Source organism: Agelaius tricolor, unplaced genomic scaffold, assembly GCF_023055355.1.
Source record: "Agelaius tricolor isolate 1412-34295 unplaced genomic scaffold, bAgeTri1.0.p SCAF_36, whole genome shotgun sequence".
NCBI classification, from domain to species: Eukaryota; Metazoa; Chordata; class Aves; order Passeriformes; family Icteridae; genus Agelaius; species Agelaius tricolor.
In genome coordinates, this window is record NW_027269296.1 from 1859228 (window position 1) to 1872368 (window position 13141).

The following is a 13141-nucleotide window of genomic DNA, read 5'->3' on the forward strand; positions in this document are numbered from 1 at the left end:
TGAGGCTGGGAGCCGATGGCTTTTCCTCATCTGTGCCTCCAGATGTGACTCCCGCCCTTTTTTAGGCGGGTGACACCTCCAGGTGCCACTTGGGGACGCGACTTTGACAGAGCCCCGGGTGAAGCAGCGCCAGGGGAGCCTTGGGGATCGTTTTGATCATTTTGGGGGCCGCTCCTCCCTGCCAGGACACGAGCAGAGCCCGAATGTGCCCCCAGGCTGCCGCATCCCCCCTGCCCTGTCACCTCTGCACTTCCTGCCTGTGCCTGCGGCTTCCCGCCCGATCAAAGCAGCCAGCACAATGTCGCTGTGGTCGCTGTCCCTAAAACAGCGCTGCCACCCCCGGGGTCACCGCGGCTCCCCTCCGCTCCTTGTCACCGCGGCTCTCAGGCTGCCCAGGGCGGCGGGGACACGGCGGTGACAGCCCAAGGGGGCTCCGAGCAGTGTCCCACCGCACACAGGGGACATTGGGGCACGGGGAGGAGGGTGGCAGTGCCAGGAGGGGACACTGGGGGGGAACGGGGACAGCGCAGGGTGGCCCAGAGAGGGCAGCGCAGGGACAGAGCGGGGACAGCGCAGGGACAGCGCAGGGACCGAGGGGACAGCGCAGGGACCGAGGGGCGCTGGCCGCAGGTGCCACCCGCGGGGCTCTCAGCGTGCCCTCGCCACGGGACCGGCGGTGGCAGGAAGCCATCGGGGTTTGTCACTCGCTGCTCTTGCGGTCGGGGGCGAGCTGAGAACGGCTCCGGGCTCCTCTCGGCTCCGCTCATGAGGCGGAAACCGGGGCGAGGCGGGGACAGCGGCGGCGCAGCGGGGCCGGGGGCTCCGCTCCGCTCCCCAAAACACCCGGGGGGCTCCGCTCCGCACCCCAAAAGGATCGAGGGACTCCGCTTTGCACCCCAAAAGATCCGGGGGGCTCCGCTCCGCACCCCACAAGGTTCGAGGGGCTCTGCTTTGCACTCCGTAAGGCTCGGGGGGATCCTCTCTGCACCCCAAAAGGCTCGAGGGACTCTGCTCTGCACCCCACAAGGTTAGAGGGGCTCTTCTCTGCATCCCATCTGGCTTGGGAGACTCTGCTCTGCACCCCACAAGGTTCTGGGGGCTCCTCTCCGCACCCCACAAGGCTTGGGGGACTCTGCTCTGCACTCCATAAAGATCTGGGGGCTCCTCTCCGCACCCCAAAAGGCTCGGGGAGCTCTGCTTTGCACCCCACAAGGCTCAGGGGGCTCCTCTCTGCATCCCACCCAGCTTGGGGGACTCTGCTCTGCACCCCAAAGGACCCGGGGGCTCTGCTCCGCACCCCACAAGGCTTGGGGGGCTCCGCTTTTCACCCCAAAAGCCTCAGGAGGATCCTCTCCGCACCCCACAAGGCTTGGGGGGCTCTGCTCTGCACCCCTAAAGGCTCGGGGGGCTCCTCTCCACACCCCACAAAGCTCTGGGGGCTCCGCTCTGAGCCCGCCCAGCTCGGGGGGCTCCTCTCTGCACAGCAAAAGGATCGGGTGACTCCACTGTGCACCCCAACACACCCGGGGGGCTCCTCTGCGCACCCCACAGGGCTCGGGGCCTCCTCTCTGCGCCCCTCCAGGCCCGGGGGGCTCCTCCGCGGCTGCCGAGGATGAGGAGGATGTGACGGGCGCAGGACATGGCTCAGTGACAGCGGCCGCTCCTCTCCCTCACCAGGTGAGAGCCGGGGCAGGGGGCCCGGCCCCGGCGGGGTTTGGGGGGCACCTGTGGGGTGGGAGGGACGGGAATGGGGGCTCGGGTTCGTTCCGAGCCGGGCCGGGCTCCGCATCCCCCGGGGCATCCCGGGATGGGGGCCCCAGGGCGCTGTCCCCGCGTCCCCCGCCCGCATGGGGCCCTGCAGGGGCCGGGGCCCTCCCCAGGGCTCCATCCCCAGGGCACAGCAGCGATTCCGTGCCTGGGGCTGTGCCCGAGGCACCCGCGGCAGCCCCGCGCTGCCTTCTCAAGGTTGGTGACAAATGTGGGGCTCAGGCACTCAGAAATTCCCAGTTTTGGTGTCCAATTTGGGAAATTCTCATTTTTGGTGCCCAATTCCCATTTTTGGTGCCCAATTCCCATTTTTGGTGCCAAATTTGGGGCTTCAGGCCCTCAGAAGTTCCCATTTTTGGTGCCCAACTTGGGATTCAGGCACTCATAAAGTCCCATTTTTGGTACCCAATTCCCGTTTTTGGTGCCCAATTTGGGTTTCAGGCCCTCAGAAATTCCCATTTTTGGTGCCCAGTTTGGGTTTCAGACACTCAGAAATTCCCATTTTTGGTGCCCAATTTGGGTTTCAGGCCCTCAGAAATTCCCATTTTTGGTGCCCAATTTGTGCTTCAGGCTCTCAGAAATTCCCATTTTTGGTGCCCAATTCCCATTTTTGGTGCCCAATTCCCAATTTTGGTGCCCAATTTGTGCTTCAGGCTCTCAGAAATTCCCATTTTTGATGCCCAATTCCCATTTTTGGTGCCCAATTCCCATTTTTGGTGCCCAGTTTGGGTCTCAGGCCCTCAGAAATTCCCATTTTCGCTGCCAGCCCGGTGCCTGGCTCAGTGGCAGCACTGGGGACACGGCCCTGGTGGCCCTGCCAGGCTGTGCCAGCCCAAGGTGCCCATCCCAAGGGCTCCCAGCTGGCCCAGGCTGGCACCAGGCATGGGGACAATGCAGATCTCAGCCCTCCCACCATGGTGACAAAGCAGCAGGGCCACGTGGGAGGAAGGGACAGCACAGGGCAGGACAGGGAGCCCAAACCCAGAGGAAAAAACCCCAAAAATTGAAGCACACACCTGGCAGAGACACCCGTGCCCACCTGAACACGCTCGGGGGGCACCTCCCTGCCAGCCCCTTTGGCACAAAGAAATTCGGTTGCACCAAAAGAGAGAGAAAAAAAACACAACTTCAAACACCCTTTTTTGGGGTTTTGTTTTTTTTTTTTTTTTTTTTGGTTTTTCTTTTTCTCGTGAAACGGCTGCTGGGTGGAAATTACCCTGTGGCTTGGGGCCGGGAGGAAAAAAGAAAAGCACAATAGCAGCACCTCCCTCCTCAGCCCGGGAGGAAAAAACAGAAAAGCAGCTCCTGGAGGGGTCTGAAGGGCTCTGGGGAGTGGGTTTGGGATCTCTCAGCTGTCCTGTAGCTCTGGGTAAGAAATGTGGGCACTTTGAGGTTGTTCTGGTCCTTAAAAGCTGAGCTTGAGCTGGGTTCTGATCAGAAAAGTCCTCAAAATGTTGGTGAATTTTGCATTTTTTACTTTTCTGCTTACCTGGCTGAGATGTGGGCACTTTGATGCTGTTTTTGTCCATAAAAGCTGAGCCTGAGCTGGGTTCTGCTCAAAAGAGGCCTCGAAATGTTGGTGAATTTTGGATTTTTTGCTCTCCTGGTTACCTGGCTGAAATGTGGGCACTTTGATGCTGTTCTGGTCCTTAGATCTGGGCCTGAGTTGGGTCCTGCTCAAAAAAGGCCTCAAAATGTTGGTGAATTTTGCATTTTTTTCTCTCCTGGCTGAAATGTGGGCACTTTGCTGCTGTTCTGGTCCTTAGATCTGGGCCTGAGTTGGGTCCTGCTCAAAAAAGGCCTCGAAATGTTGGTGAATTTTTGGATTTTTTTGTTTTTCTGGTTACCTGGATGAGATGTAGGAGGTCTTGGTGGTGCTGGGAGTTGTAAAGAAAGAGTCAGCAAAAGGAAATTCGTGTTTGGAAACCGTGACCCTTCCTGCAGTGCGGCCAGAGCCCTTCCTGGGTGCCAAAATGTGTCCCCAGATGTGTCCCCAGATGTGTCCCCAGGGGCTGAAGGCACCGGGGTGGGTTTGGGGTGCCCAAAGCAGCGCTGTAGGGTGTGGGGACCTCCCTCCTGAGTGTCCCCCTGGCCAGAATCAGCTGTCACCTGCTCCTCTGGCACTGTGGGGACAGTCCCGGGGCTCCTGTCACCTCTGGGCGCCTCAAAAATCAAACCTGGAAGTGCAGGATGGGGGCTAAACTGGCAACCCTGGGACCCCAAACCCTCCCTGGGGACCCCAAACCCTCCCTGGGGACCTCAAACCCTCCTTGGGGACCCCAAACCCTCCCTGGGGACCCCAAACCCTCCTTAAGGGCCTCGAATCCTCCTTAGGGAGCCTAAACTCTACTTAAGAACCTCAAACCCTTCTTAAGGACCCCAAACCATCCTTAGGGACCCCAAACCCTCCTTGGACAGCCCAAACCCCCCCTGGGGACCCCAAACTCTCTTTAAGGACCCCAAACCCTCCTTAAGGACCTCAAATCCTCCTTAGGGACCCCAAACCCTTCCTAGGAATCCCAAACACTCCTTCAGGACCCCAAACCCTCCTTAAAGACCTCAAACCCTCCTTAAGGATCCCAACCCCCCCCCCCGGGGACCCCAAACTCTCCTTAAGGACCCCAAACCCTCCTTAAGGACCTCAAATCCTCCTTAGGAATCCCAAACACTCCTTAGGGACCCCAAACTCTCTTTAAGGACCCCAAAACATCCTTAGGGACCCCAAACTCTCCTTAAGGACCTCAAATCCTCCTTGGGAATCCCAAACCCTCCTTAGGGATCCCAAACCCTCCTTAAGGATCCCAAACCATCCTTAGGGATCCCAAACCCTCCTTAGGGACCCCAAACCCTCACTGAACAGGCCCCACGTGCCCCGGCTGCCACGTCAGGGGCCACAGCTGGGGCTGTGACACACCTGGGCTGGCTGGTGGCCGGAAGTCACACCTGGGATGAGGGGTTGGGGACAAATCCTGGCCCCGTGGGCGTGGGGGATTCTGCAGAAGAGACTTTTCCGGGGCCCACGCGCCGCCGCCGGGGTTTGTGCCACGCTCAGCGTTTTTGGGAAAGCCAAAGGTGCCCACGGGGTTTGTGCCACGCTCAGCACTCTCAGGAAAGCCAGAGGTGCCCAAATTTGTGCCATGCTCAGCATTTTGGGAAGGCCAGAGGTGCCCGGGTTTGTGCCACTCTCAGCGTTTTTGGGAAAGCCAAAGGTGCCCACGGGGTTTGTGCCACTCTCAGTGTTCTCACCCAGAGGTGCCCACGGGGTTTGTGCCATGTTCAGCACCCTCAGCAAGGCCAGAGGTGCCCAAATTTGTGCCATGTTCAGCGTTTTTGGGAATGCCAGAGGTGCCCGTGGGGTTTGTGCCACTCTCAGGGTTCTCACCCCGAGGTTCCTGTAGGGTTTGTGCCACTCTCAGCACTCTCAGGAATGCCAGAGATGCCCAGATTTGTGCCACACTCAGCGTTTTTGGGAATGCCAGAGGTGCCCGTGGGATTTGTGCCACTCTCAGCACTCTCAGGAATCCCAGAGGTGCCCGTGGGGTTTGCAGAGATCCTGACAAAGGTGCCCACACCCTGGTGCCATCGTGGGGACACCGTTGTCACCGTGGCTGAGCCTCGAGGGCATTGCAGGACCGGGGGTTTAGGAACAGCCCTGCTGCAGCAGGAATGGGGCTGGGTGGGAATGTGGGGATGTGGGATGGGAATTTGTAGGAAAAGGAGTTTGGATGTGCCCACATCCGGCTGTGAGATGGGTTTTAGGGTCGGGGAGGTGCTTGCCCAGCCAGAGCCCGTTAAAGGCGAGCTGCAGGAGCGTGTTAATTGCTATGTTAATTGCTAATGGGATGTTAATGAGGAGGTTGTTATGTGCAGGGAGAGCAGAGGGATCAGCCCCAGGGTGGCACAGCGGGGAGGAGCCGGCACAGAGGAGCCTCAGGCTGGGCACTAATTGCCTTCAGTGGTTTTAATTAACGAAGGCAGGATAAATTAGGAGGAAATAACGGCTGGTGGCAGTCAGGGAATGTCCCAGGGAATGCATGGATGGATGGATGGATGGATGGATGGATGGATGGATGGATGGATGGATGGATCCATGGGCAGATGGACGGATGGATGGATGGACGGACGGATGGATGGACGGACGGACGGATGGATGGATGGATGGATGGATGGATGCAGGAATGGGGATGTCCTGGAGCAGTAGGAGAGCCACTGATGGGGCTGCCCTGTGTCCCCTGTGTCCCCCACAGCCACCATGGGCTGCTGCTGCAGCTCAGACTACGACGAGGACTGGATCGAGAACATCGACATCTGCGAGCACTGCAATTACCCCATCGAGCCCAACAGCAAGCGCCAGGTGAGGAGGGGTGACAGACCCTGATCCCGGTGCCCAGACACCCCCAGAGGTGCCCAAACACCCCCAGAGGTGCCCAAACCCCACGAGCTGGGGGCTCACGAGGCTCCTGTCCCCTGGCAGAGGCCGATCCGCAATGGCTCCGAGGTCCGAGACCCCCTGGTGTCCTACGAGTCCTTGTCACCTCCGTGCTCCCCCATGCAAGGTGAGGCATGGCTGTGGCCTGGGGGGGACAGTGACACCCCCAGAGCGGTCACTGCCACCCTGTCCCTCCTCTTGTCCCCACAGACAAGCTGGTGGTGGCCCTGTACAACTACGAGCCCAAGCATGATGGGGACCTCGGGCTGCGCAAGGGAGAGAAGCTGCGAGTGCTGGAAGAGTGAGGAGCCTCAGAGGGGCTGGGGCAGGGCCTGGGGGGCTCATTGAGGGTCTGAGGGGTTTCACTGAGGGTCTGGGAGGCTCATTGAGGGTCTGGGGGGGCTCATTGAGGATCTGGGAGGCTCATTGAGGATCTGGGAGGCTCATTGAGGGTCTGGGGTCTCACTGAGCTCTGTCCCTGCAGGAACGGGGAGTGGTGGAAGGCGCAGTCGCTCACCACGGGCCAGGAGGGGCTGATCCCACACAACTTCGTGGCCTTGGTGAACAGCCTGGAGCCCGAGCCGTGAGTGGGGAGGGATGGATGGAGGGATGGATGGATGGATGGATGGATGGATGGATCCATGGATGGATGGATGGATGGATGGATGGATCCATGGATGGATCCATGGATGGATCCATGGATCCACGGATGGATGGATGGATGGATGGATGGATCCACGGATGGATGGATGGATCCACGGATGGATGGAGGGAGGGATGAAGGGGTGGACAGAGGGATGGATGGATGGATGGATGGATGGATGGATGGATGGATCCATGGAGAGATGGATGAATCCCTGGATGGATGGATGGATGGATGCATGGATGGACAAAGGAGTGGATGGATGATGGATCCATGGATGATGGATGGGTGGATCCATGGAGAGATGGATGGATCGATGGATGGATCCATGGAGAGATGGATAAATCCCTGGATGGATGCATGGACGGATGAAGGGATGGATGGATGGATCCATGGATGATGGATGGATGGATCCATGGAGAGTTGGATGATGGATGATGGATGGATGGATGGATGGATGGATGGATGGATGATGGATGGATGGATGGATGGATGGACAGATGGATGTGTCCCGGCGGGATCTGATCTCTGGGAAGGAGCCTGCAGCACCCCACAAATCCCCGGTGGCCGGGTCCCCTGTGCCCTGACCCTGCCGTGTCCCCAGGTGGTTCTTCAAGAACATCAGCCGCAAGGACGCCGAGCGGCAGCTCCTGGCCTCGGGCAACACCCACGGCTCCTTCCTCATCCGCGAGAGCGAGACCTCCAAAGGTGCCGCCCGCGGGTCCCTGGGGCTCGGGGGTCCCCGGGAGGGCTCGGGGGTCCCACGCGTGTCCCTGTCCCCAGGCTCGTACTCGCTGTCTGTGCGGGACCTGGACGAGAGCCAGGGAGAGACGGTGAAGCACTACAAGATCCGGAACCTGGACAACGGCGGCTTCTACATCTCCCCCCGCGCCCCCTTCAGCAGCCTCAGGGAGCTGGTGCAGCACTACACACGTGGGAATGGGAATGGGAACGGGAATGGGAATGGGGAACGGGAACGGGATGGGAACGGGGCAGGAACAGGAGGGAATGGGCAGGAACGGGAATGGGGCGGGAACCGGCGGGAATGGAATGGGATGAGACAGGAGGGGATGGGATGGGACGGGACAATATGGGACAAGATGAAATGGGAATGGAAGAGAATGGGATGGGATGGGATGGGATGGGAATCAAAGAGAATAAGAGGGGATGGTACAGGATGGGATGGGACTGGAGGGGATGGCACCAAACAGGATGGAATGGGATAGGATGGGATAGGAAAGTTGTGGGGTGGGATGGGACAGGACAGGATGGGATGGGGCAGGGTGATATGGGACAAGATGAAATGGAGATGGAATGGAATGAGATGGGATGGGATAGGATAGGATGATGTGGGACAAGATGAAATGGGAATGGAAGAGAAGAAAATTGGATGGGGTGAAACAGGAAGGAATGGGATGGGACGGGGCAGGATGGGATGGGATGGGACGGGCTGCGATGAGCAGGAGCCGCTGCTCCCGCTGCCCCAGGCCAGCCCTGGCTCTGCCGGGCGCCGGCGCTGGCCCAGCTCTGCCTCCCCGTGGCCCAGGCAGCTCCGACGGGCTCTGCTGCCGCCTGGGCAAGCCCTGCCAGACGCAGAAGCCGCAGAAGCCGTGGTGGCAGGACGAGTGGGAGGTGCCGAGGGAGTCGCTGAAGCTGGTGGAGAAGCTGGGAGCGGGGCAGTTCGGAGAGGTCTGGATGGGTGAGTCAGGGTGAAACTGAGGCACCAGGGAGAGCAGAGGGATCCCCCAGCTGGGATCTCACACTCCGGACAATTCCGAGATGGACATTTCACTTAAAATGGATTTCTGCTCTAGAAAATTTCTACTCTGTAGTTTTCAAACTACAGACTTAAAGATGGACATTTCACTTAAATCAAAATGGATTTCTATTCTAGAAAAATTCTACTCTGTAGTTTTCAAACTACAGACTGAACTCAAAGATGTACATTTCACCTAAATCAAAATGGATCTCTACTCTAGAAAATTTCTAAATTTCTACTCTGTAGTTTTCAAACTGGAGACTTAAAGATGGACATTTCACTTAAATCAAAATGGATTTCTGCTCTAGAAAATTTCTGCTCTGTAGTTTTCAAACTACAGACTGAACTCAAAGATGTACATTCTGCTTAAATCAAAGTGGATTTCTACTCTAGAAAATTTATACTCTGTAGTTTTTAAACTGGAGACTTAAAGATGGTCATTTCACTTAAATCCAAATGGATTTCTACTCTAGAAAATTTCTTCTCTGTAGTTTTCAAACTACAGACTGAACTCAAAGTTTACATTTCATTTAAATCAGAATAGATCTCTACTCTAGAAAATTTCTGCTCTGTAATTTTCAAACTACAGACTTAAAATTTACATTTCATTTAAATCGAAATGGATTTCTACTCTAGAAAATTTCTGCTCTGTAGTTTTCAAACTACAGACTTAAAGATGGACATTTCACTTAAATCAAAAGGATTTCTACTCTAGAAAATTTATACTCTGTAGTTTTTAAACTGGAGACTTAAAGATGTACCTTTCACTTAAATCAAAATGGATTTCTACCCTAGAAAAATTCTACTCTGTAATTTTCAAACTACAGACTTAACTCAAAGTTTACATTTCATTTAAATCAGAATGGATTTCTACTCGAGAAAATTTCTACTCTGTAGTTTGAAACCTACAGACTTCACTCAAAGATGTACATTTCACCTAAATCAAAGTGGATTTCTACTCTAGAAATTTTCTACTCCGTGTCACCCCAAGGTTTCTACAACGGGCACACGAAGGTGGCAGTGAAGAGCCTCAAGGCTGGCAGCATGTCCCCCAGCGCCTTCCTGGCCGAGGCCAACCTGATGAAGAAGCTGCAGCACGCGCGGCTGGTGCGGCTCTACGCCGTGGTCACCAAGGAGCCCATCTACATCATCACCGAGTTCATGGAGAAGGGTGAGGCCGCCCCGGGGGGCTCCAGGCGCTGCCCCGTCCTCGGGGATGTGGCCACGGAGGTCTGGGGTTTTAAGGTTGGGAAAGGTCTTTGGGGTAAAGTTCAAGCTGGGAAAAATTCCCATTTAAACTGGCAGAGTGATGTGTGCTGGGCATTGTCCTGGCAAGGGTCACCGATCTTAGGGGGGTCCTTGTGGCCCAAATTGGGTCCTGGGTGTTGTCCTGGCAGGGGTGACAGAGCCTGGGGTGGTCCCTAAAACCTGGGGGTGACCCTATTTGAGTCCTGGCCATTGTCCTGGCAGGGGTTACAGAGACTGGGGAGGTCCCTGTGGCCCAAATTGGGTCCTGGGCATTGTCCTGGCAAGGGTGACAGAGCCTGAGGTGGTCCCTGTGGCCCAAAATGGGTTCTGGGCATTGTCCTGGAAGGAATGACCAAGCCTGGGATGGTTCCTGCCACCTAAACTGGGTCCTGGGCATTGTCCTGGCAAGGGTGACAGAGCCTGGGATGGTCCCTGCCACCCAAAATGGGTCTTGGGAATTGTCCTGGCAAGGGTCACCAAGCCTGGGGTGGTCCCTAAAACCTGGAGTGACCCAAACTGAGTCCTGGGCATTGTCCTGGCAAGGGTGACCAATCTTAGGGAGGTCCCTGTGGTCCCACCTGGGTCCTGGGCACTGTCCTGGCAGGGACACAGTGCTGTGCTTGCCATTCCTTAATCCCCTCCAGGGATGTGACTGCAGCACCTCCCAGTGCAGGCTCCAAAACCAGTGAAAATGAAAGATTTGCAATGTGGAAATTTGTTAATTTTAGAGATTGTTTTGCCTCCAGCCCCGGGGAAGCTTTGCCTTCGTTCTCTCCCACCTCCAGCTTGGGCAAAAATCCCTTTGTGTGTTCTCCTGGCCACAGTCCCAGAGCTTTTTTGGGGGGACAGTGTCCTTGTGACCCCCCCAGAGCCCCCAGGAGCTGAGATCTGCTGCTTTCATCTCAGGCAGCCTCGTGGATTTCCTCAAGACCTCGGAAGGAGTCAAGCTCAGCATCAACAAACTCCTGGACATGGCAGCTCAGGTGAGGGCAGAGCAGAGAGATGGGGACGGAGCTGAGAGAGCTCTGCACGGCTGGAGCCGTTAATTAACGACTGCAACTCATTAATAATCACAAACCCCAGGTTGCTGAAGGCATGGCTTTCATCGAGGCCAAGAATTACATCCACAGGGACCTGAGGGCCGCCAACATCCTGGTGTCGGACACTCTGTGCTGCAAAATCGCCGATTTTGGGCTGGCCCGGCTCATCGAGGACAACGAGTACACGGCTCGGGAGGGTGAGCCCCGCCCGGCCCGGGGGTCACAGGGCTTGGGGACATCGGGACAGGGGCCCTGGATCTTCGGGGAGCTGCAGGAGAGGGGTGCAAGGATGATTGTCCCTTTTCCACCTCGCTGCCCGCAGCTGCAGCGGGGCTCCCGCTTTGCGCGGCTGCCACCAAAGCGCAGCGACAGAGCCCGGCCGGGGGCTGGGGGCTGTCCCCGGGATTAACGCTGCGATTCCCGCTCAGCCTGGGCGCTTCATCCCCTCCCTTCGCCTCCCTCCTCGCAGGAGCCAAATTCCCCATTAAGTGGACGGCGCCCGAGGCCATCAACTACGGCACGTTCACCATCAAGTCGGACGTGTGGTCCTTCGGCATCCTGCTCACCGAGATCGTCACCTACGGCCGCATCCCGTATCCAGGTCGGGATTGTGGGGCAGCTGCGGGGCTGGCACGCCCTCGGTGTGCGTGTCTGTGTGTCCGCCTGTGGGTGTGTGTGTCTGTGTGTCTGTCTGTGTGTGTGTGCATGCAGTGCTGCACGCACGCCACTTCCAGCCTGGCTCCCTGCCCAACGGGGCTGCACCGGGCACCGGAGCCACCTGGGGAGGGGTTTCGGGCGTGGGAGGTGCCCCCCATGCGGGGTTTGGGAGGGTGGGGTGGCAGCTGTGACCCAAATTGGGTTCTGGGCACTGTCCTGGCAGGGGTGACCAACCTTAGGGGGGTCCCTGCCACCCAAAATGGGTCCTGGGCATTGTCCTGGCAGGGATGACAAATCCTGGGGTGGTCCCTAAAACCTGGGGTGACCCAAAATTGGTCACTGCTGCCAGAACAATGCCCAGGACCCATCTTAGGGGGCTCCCTACCACCCAAAATAGGTCCTGAGCATTGTCCTGGCAGGGATGACCAACCCTAAGCTGGTCCCCAAAACCTGGGGCTGACCCAAAATAAGTCCTGGGCATTGTCCTGGCAAGGGTGGCTGACCCCAGGATGGTTCCTGCCACCCAAAATGGGTTCTGGGTGTTGTCCTGGCAGGAATGGCCAATCCTGGAGTGGTCCCTGTGGCCCAAATTGGGTCCTGGGCATTGTCCAGGCAGGGGTGAGAGCAATCCTGGCATGGTTCCTGTGACCCAAACTGGATCCTGGCAGGGATGACCAACCCCAGGGTGTCCCCTCCACCACGGGGGTGACCCACCCTGATCCCCACATCATTCCCCTTCCTCCAGGCATGACGAACCCCGAGGTGATCCAGAACCTGGAGCGGGGTTACCGCATGCCTCAGCCCGAGCAGTGCCCGCCGGAGCTGTACGAGCTGATGAGGCAGTGCTGGAAGGAGAACCCCGAGGAGCGCCCCACCTTCGACTTCCTCAGGAGCGTCCTCGAGGACTTCTTCACTGCCACCGAGGGCCAGTACCAGCAGCAGCCCTGAGCCTTTGGGGTCCCCACAGACCCCATGGACGCCGCCCCGGCCTGGGGGTGAACTCTGTGAACATTTGCAGCGCTCCAGAGCTTGGGAGCAGCAGATTTGACTCCTTCAGGAGGGGCTGAGCAGACCCCCAAGCGCTGGGGGATGGCACAGGGTGCCCACCCTGCTGTCCCTGCCCTTCCAGGCAGGCCCCAGCCCCTCAGGGCTCCCCTAAGCCCGCTCTGTGCCCCCTTCACCCCCTGGGCATGGCCAGAACAGACCCCCAAATGCTAAGGGATGGCACAGGGTGCCCAGGGGGTGCCCACCCTGCTATCCGGTGCCCACTTTGCTGTCCCTGCCCTTCCCTGGGCCACATCCCGGCCCCAGCCCCTCAGGGCTCCCCTCAGCCCGCTCTGTGCCCCCTTCACCCCTCAGTGATGGCAGGAGCCCCCCCAGCAGCGCTGCCCACTGCACCCCCTCGGCTGCGGGACGCTCCCTCTCCCCCTGCCCCAGGGTGTTTGCAGGACCTCTCCCACAATAATTTTGGGGAAATAAAGGCCATTTCAGCGGCGGGGGCCTCGCAGGGCCGGACTGCCATGGGATGGGGTATGTGGGGTGATGCCCGCGGGGCACGGACCCCACTGGGGGTACACGGACCCCACTCGCACCAACTC

General features: G+C 58.1%; 1 protein-coding gene across 1 annotated transcript; it reads left to right on the forward strand.

The window, feature by feature from the left end:
* Window positions 1-780: 780 nt before the first annotated feature.
* On the forward strand, window positions 781-13038 carry LCK (LCK proto-oncogene, Src family tyrosine kinase). The gene is made up of 13 exons (XM_071453054.1): window positions 781-1677; window positions 6015-6121; window positions 6242-6323; window positions 6407-6497; window positions 6681-6779; window positions 7444-7547; window positions 7623-7772; window positions 8386-8538; window positions 9590-9769; window positions 10753-10829; window positions 10930-11083; window positions 11356-11487; window positions 12289-13038. Exons 2-13 carry the CDS (start codon window positions 6020-6022, stop codon window positions 12489-12491), a joined length of 1527 nt encoding a protein of 508 aa, XP_071309155.1. The 5' UTR covers window positions 781-1677; window positions 6015-6019; the 3' UTR covers window positions 12492-13038.
* Window positions 13039-13141: the final 103 nt, after the last annotated feature.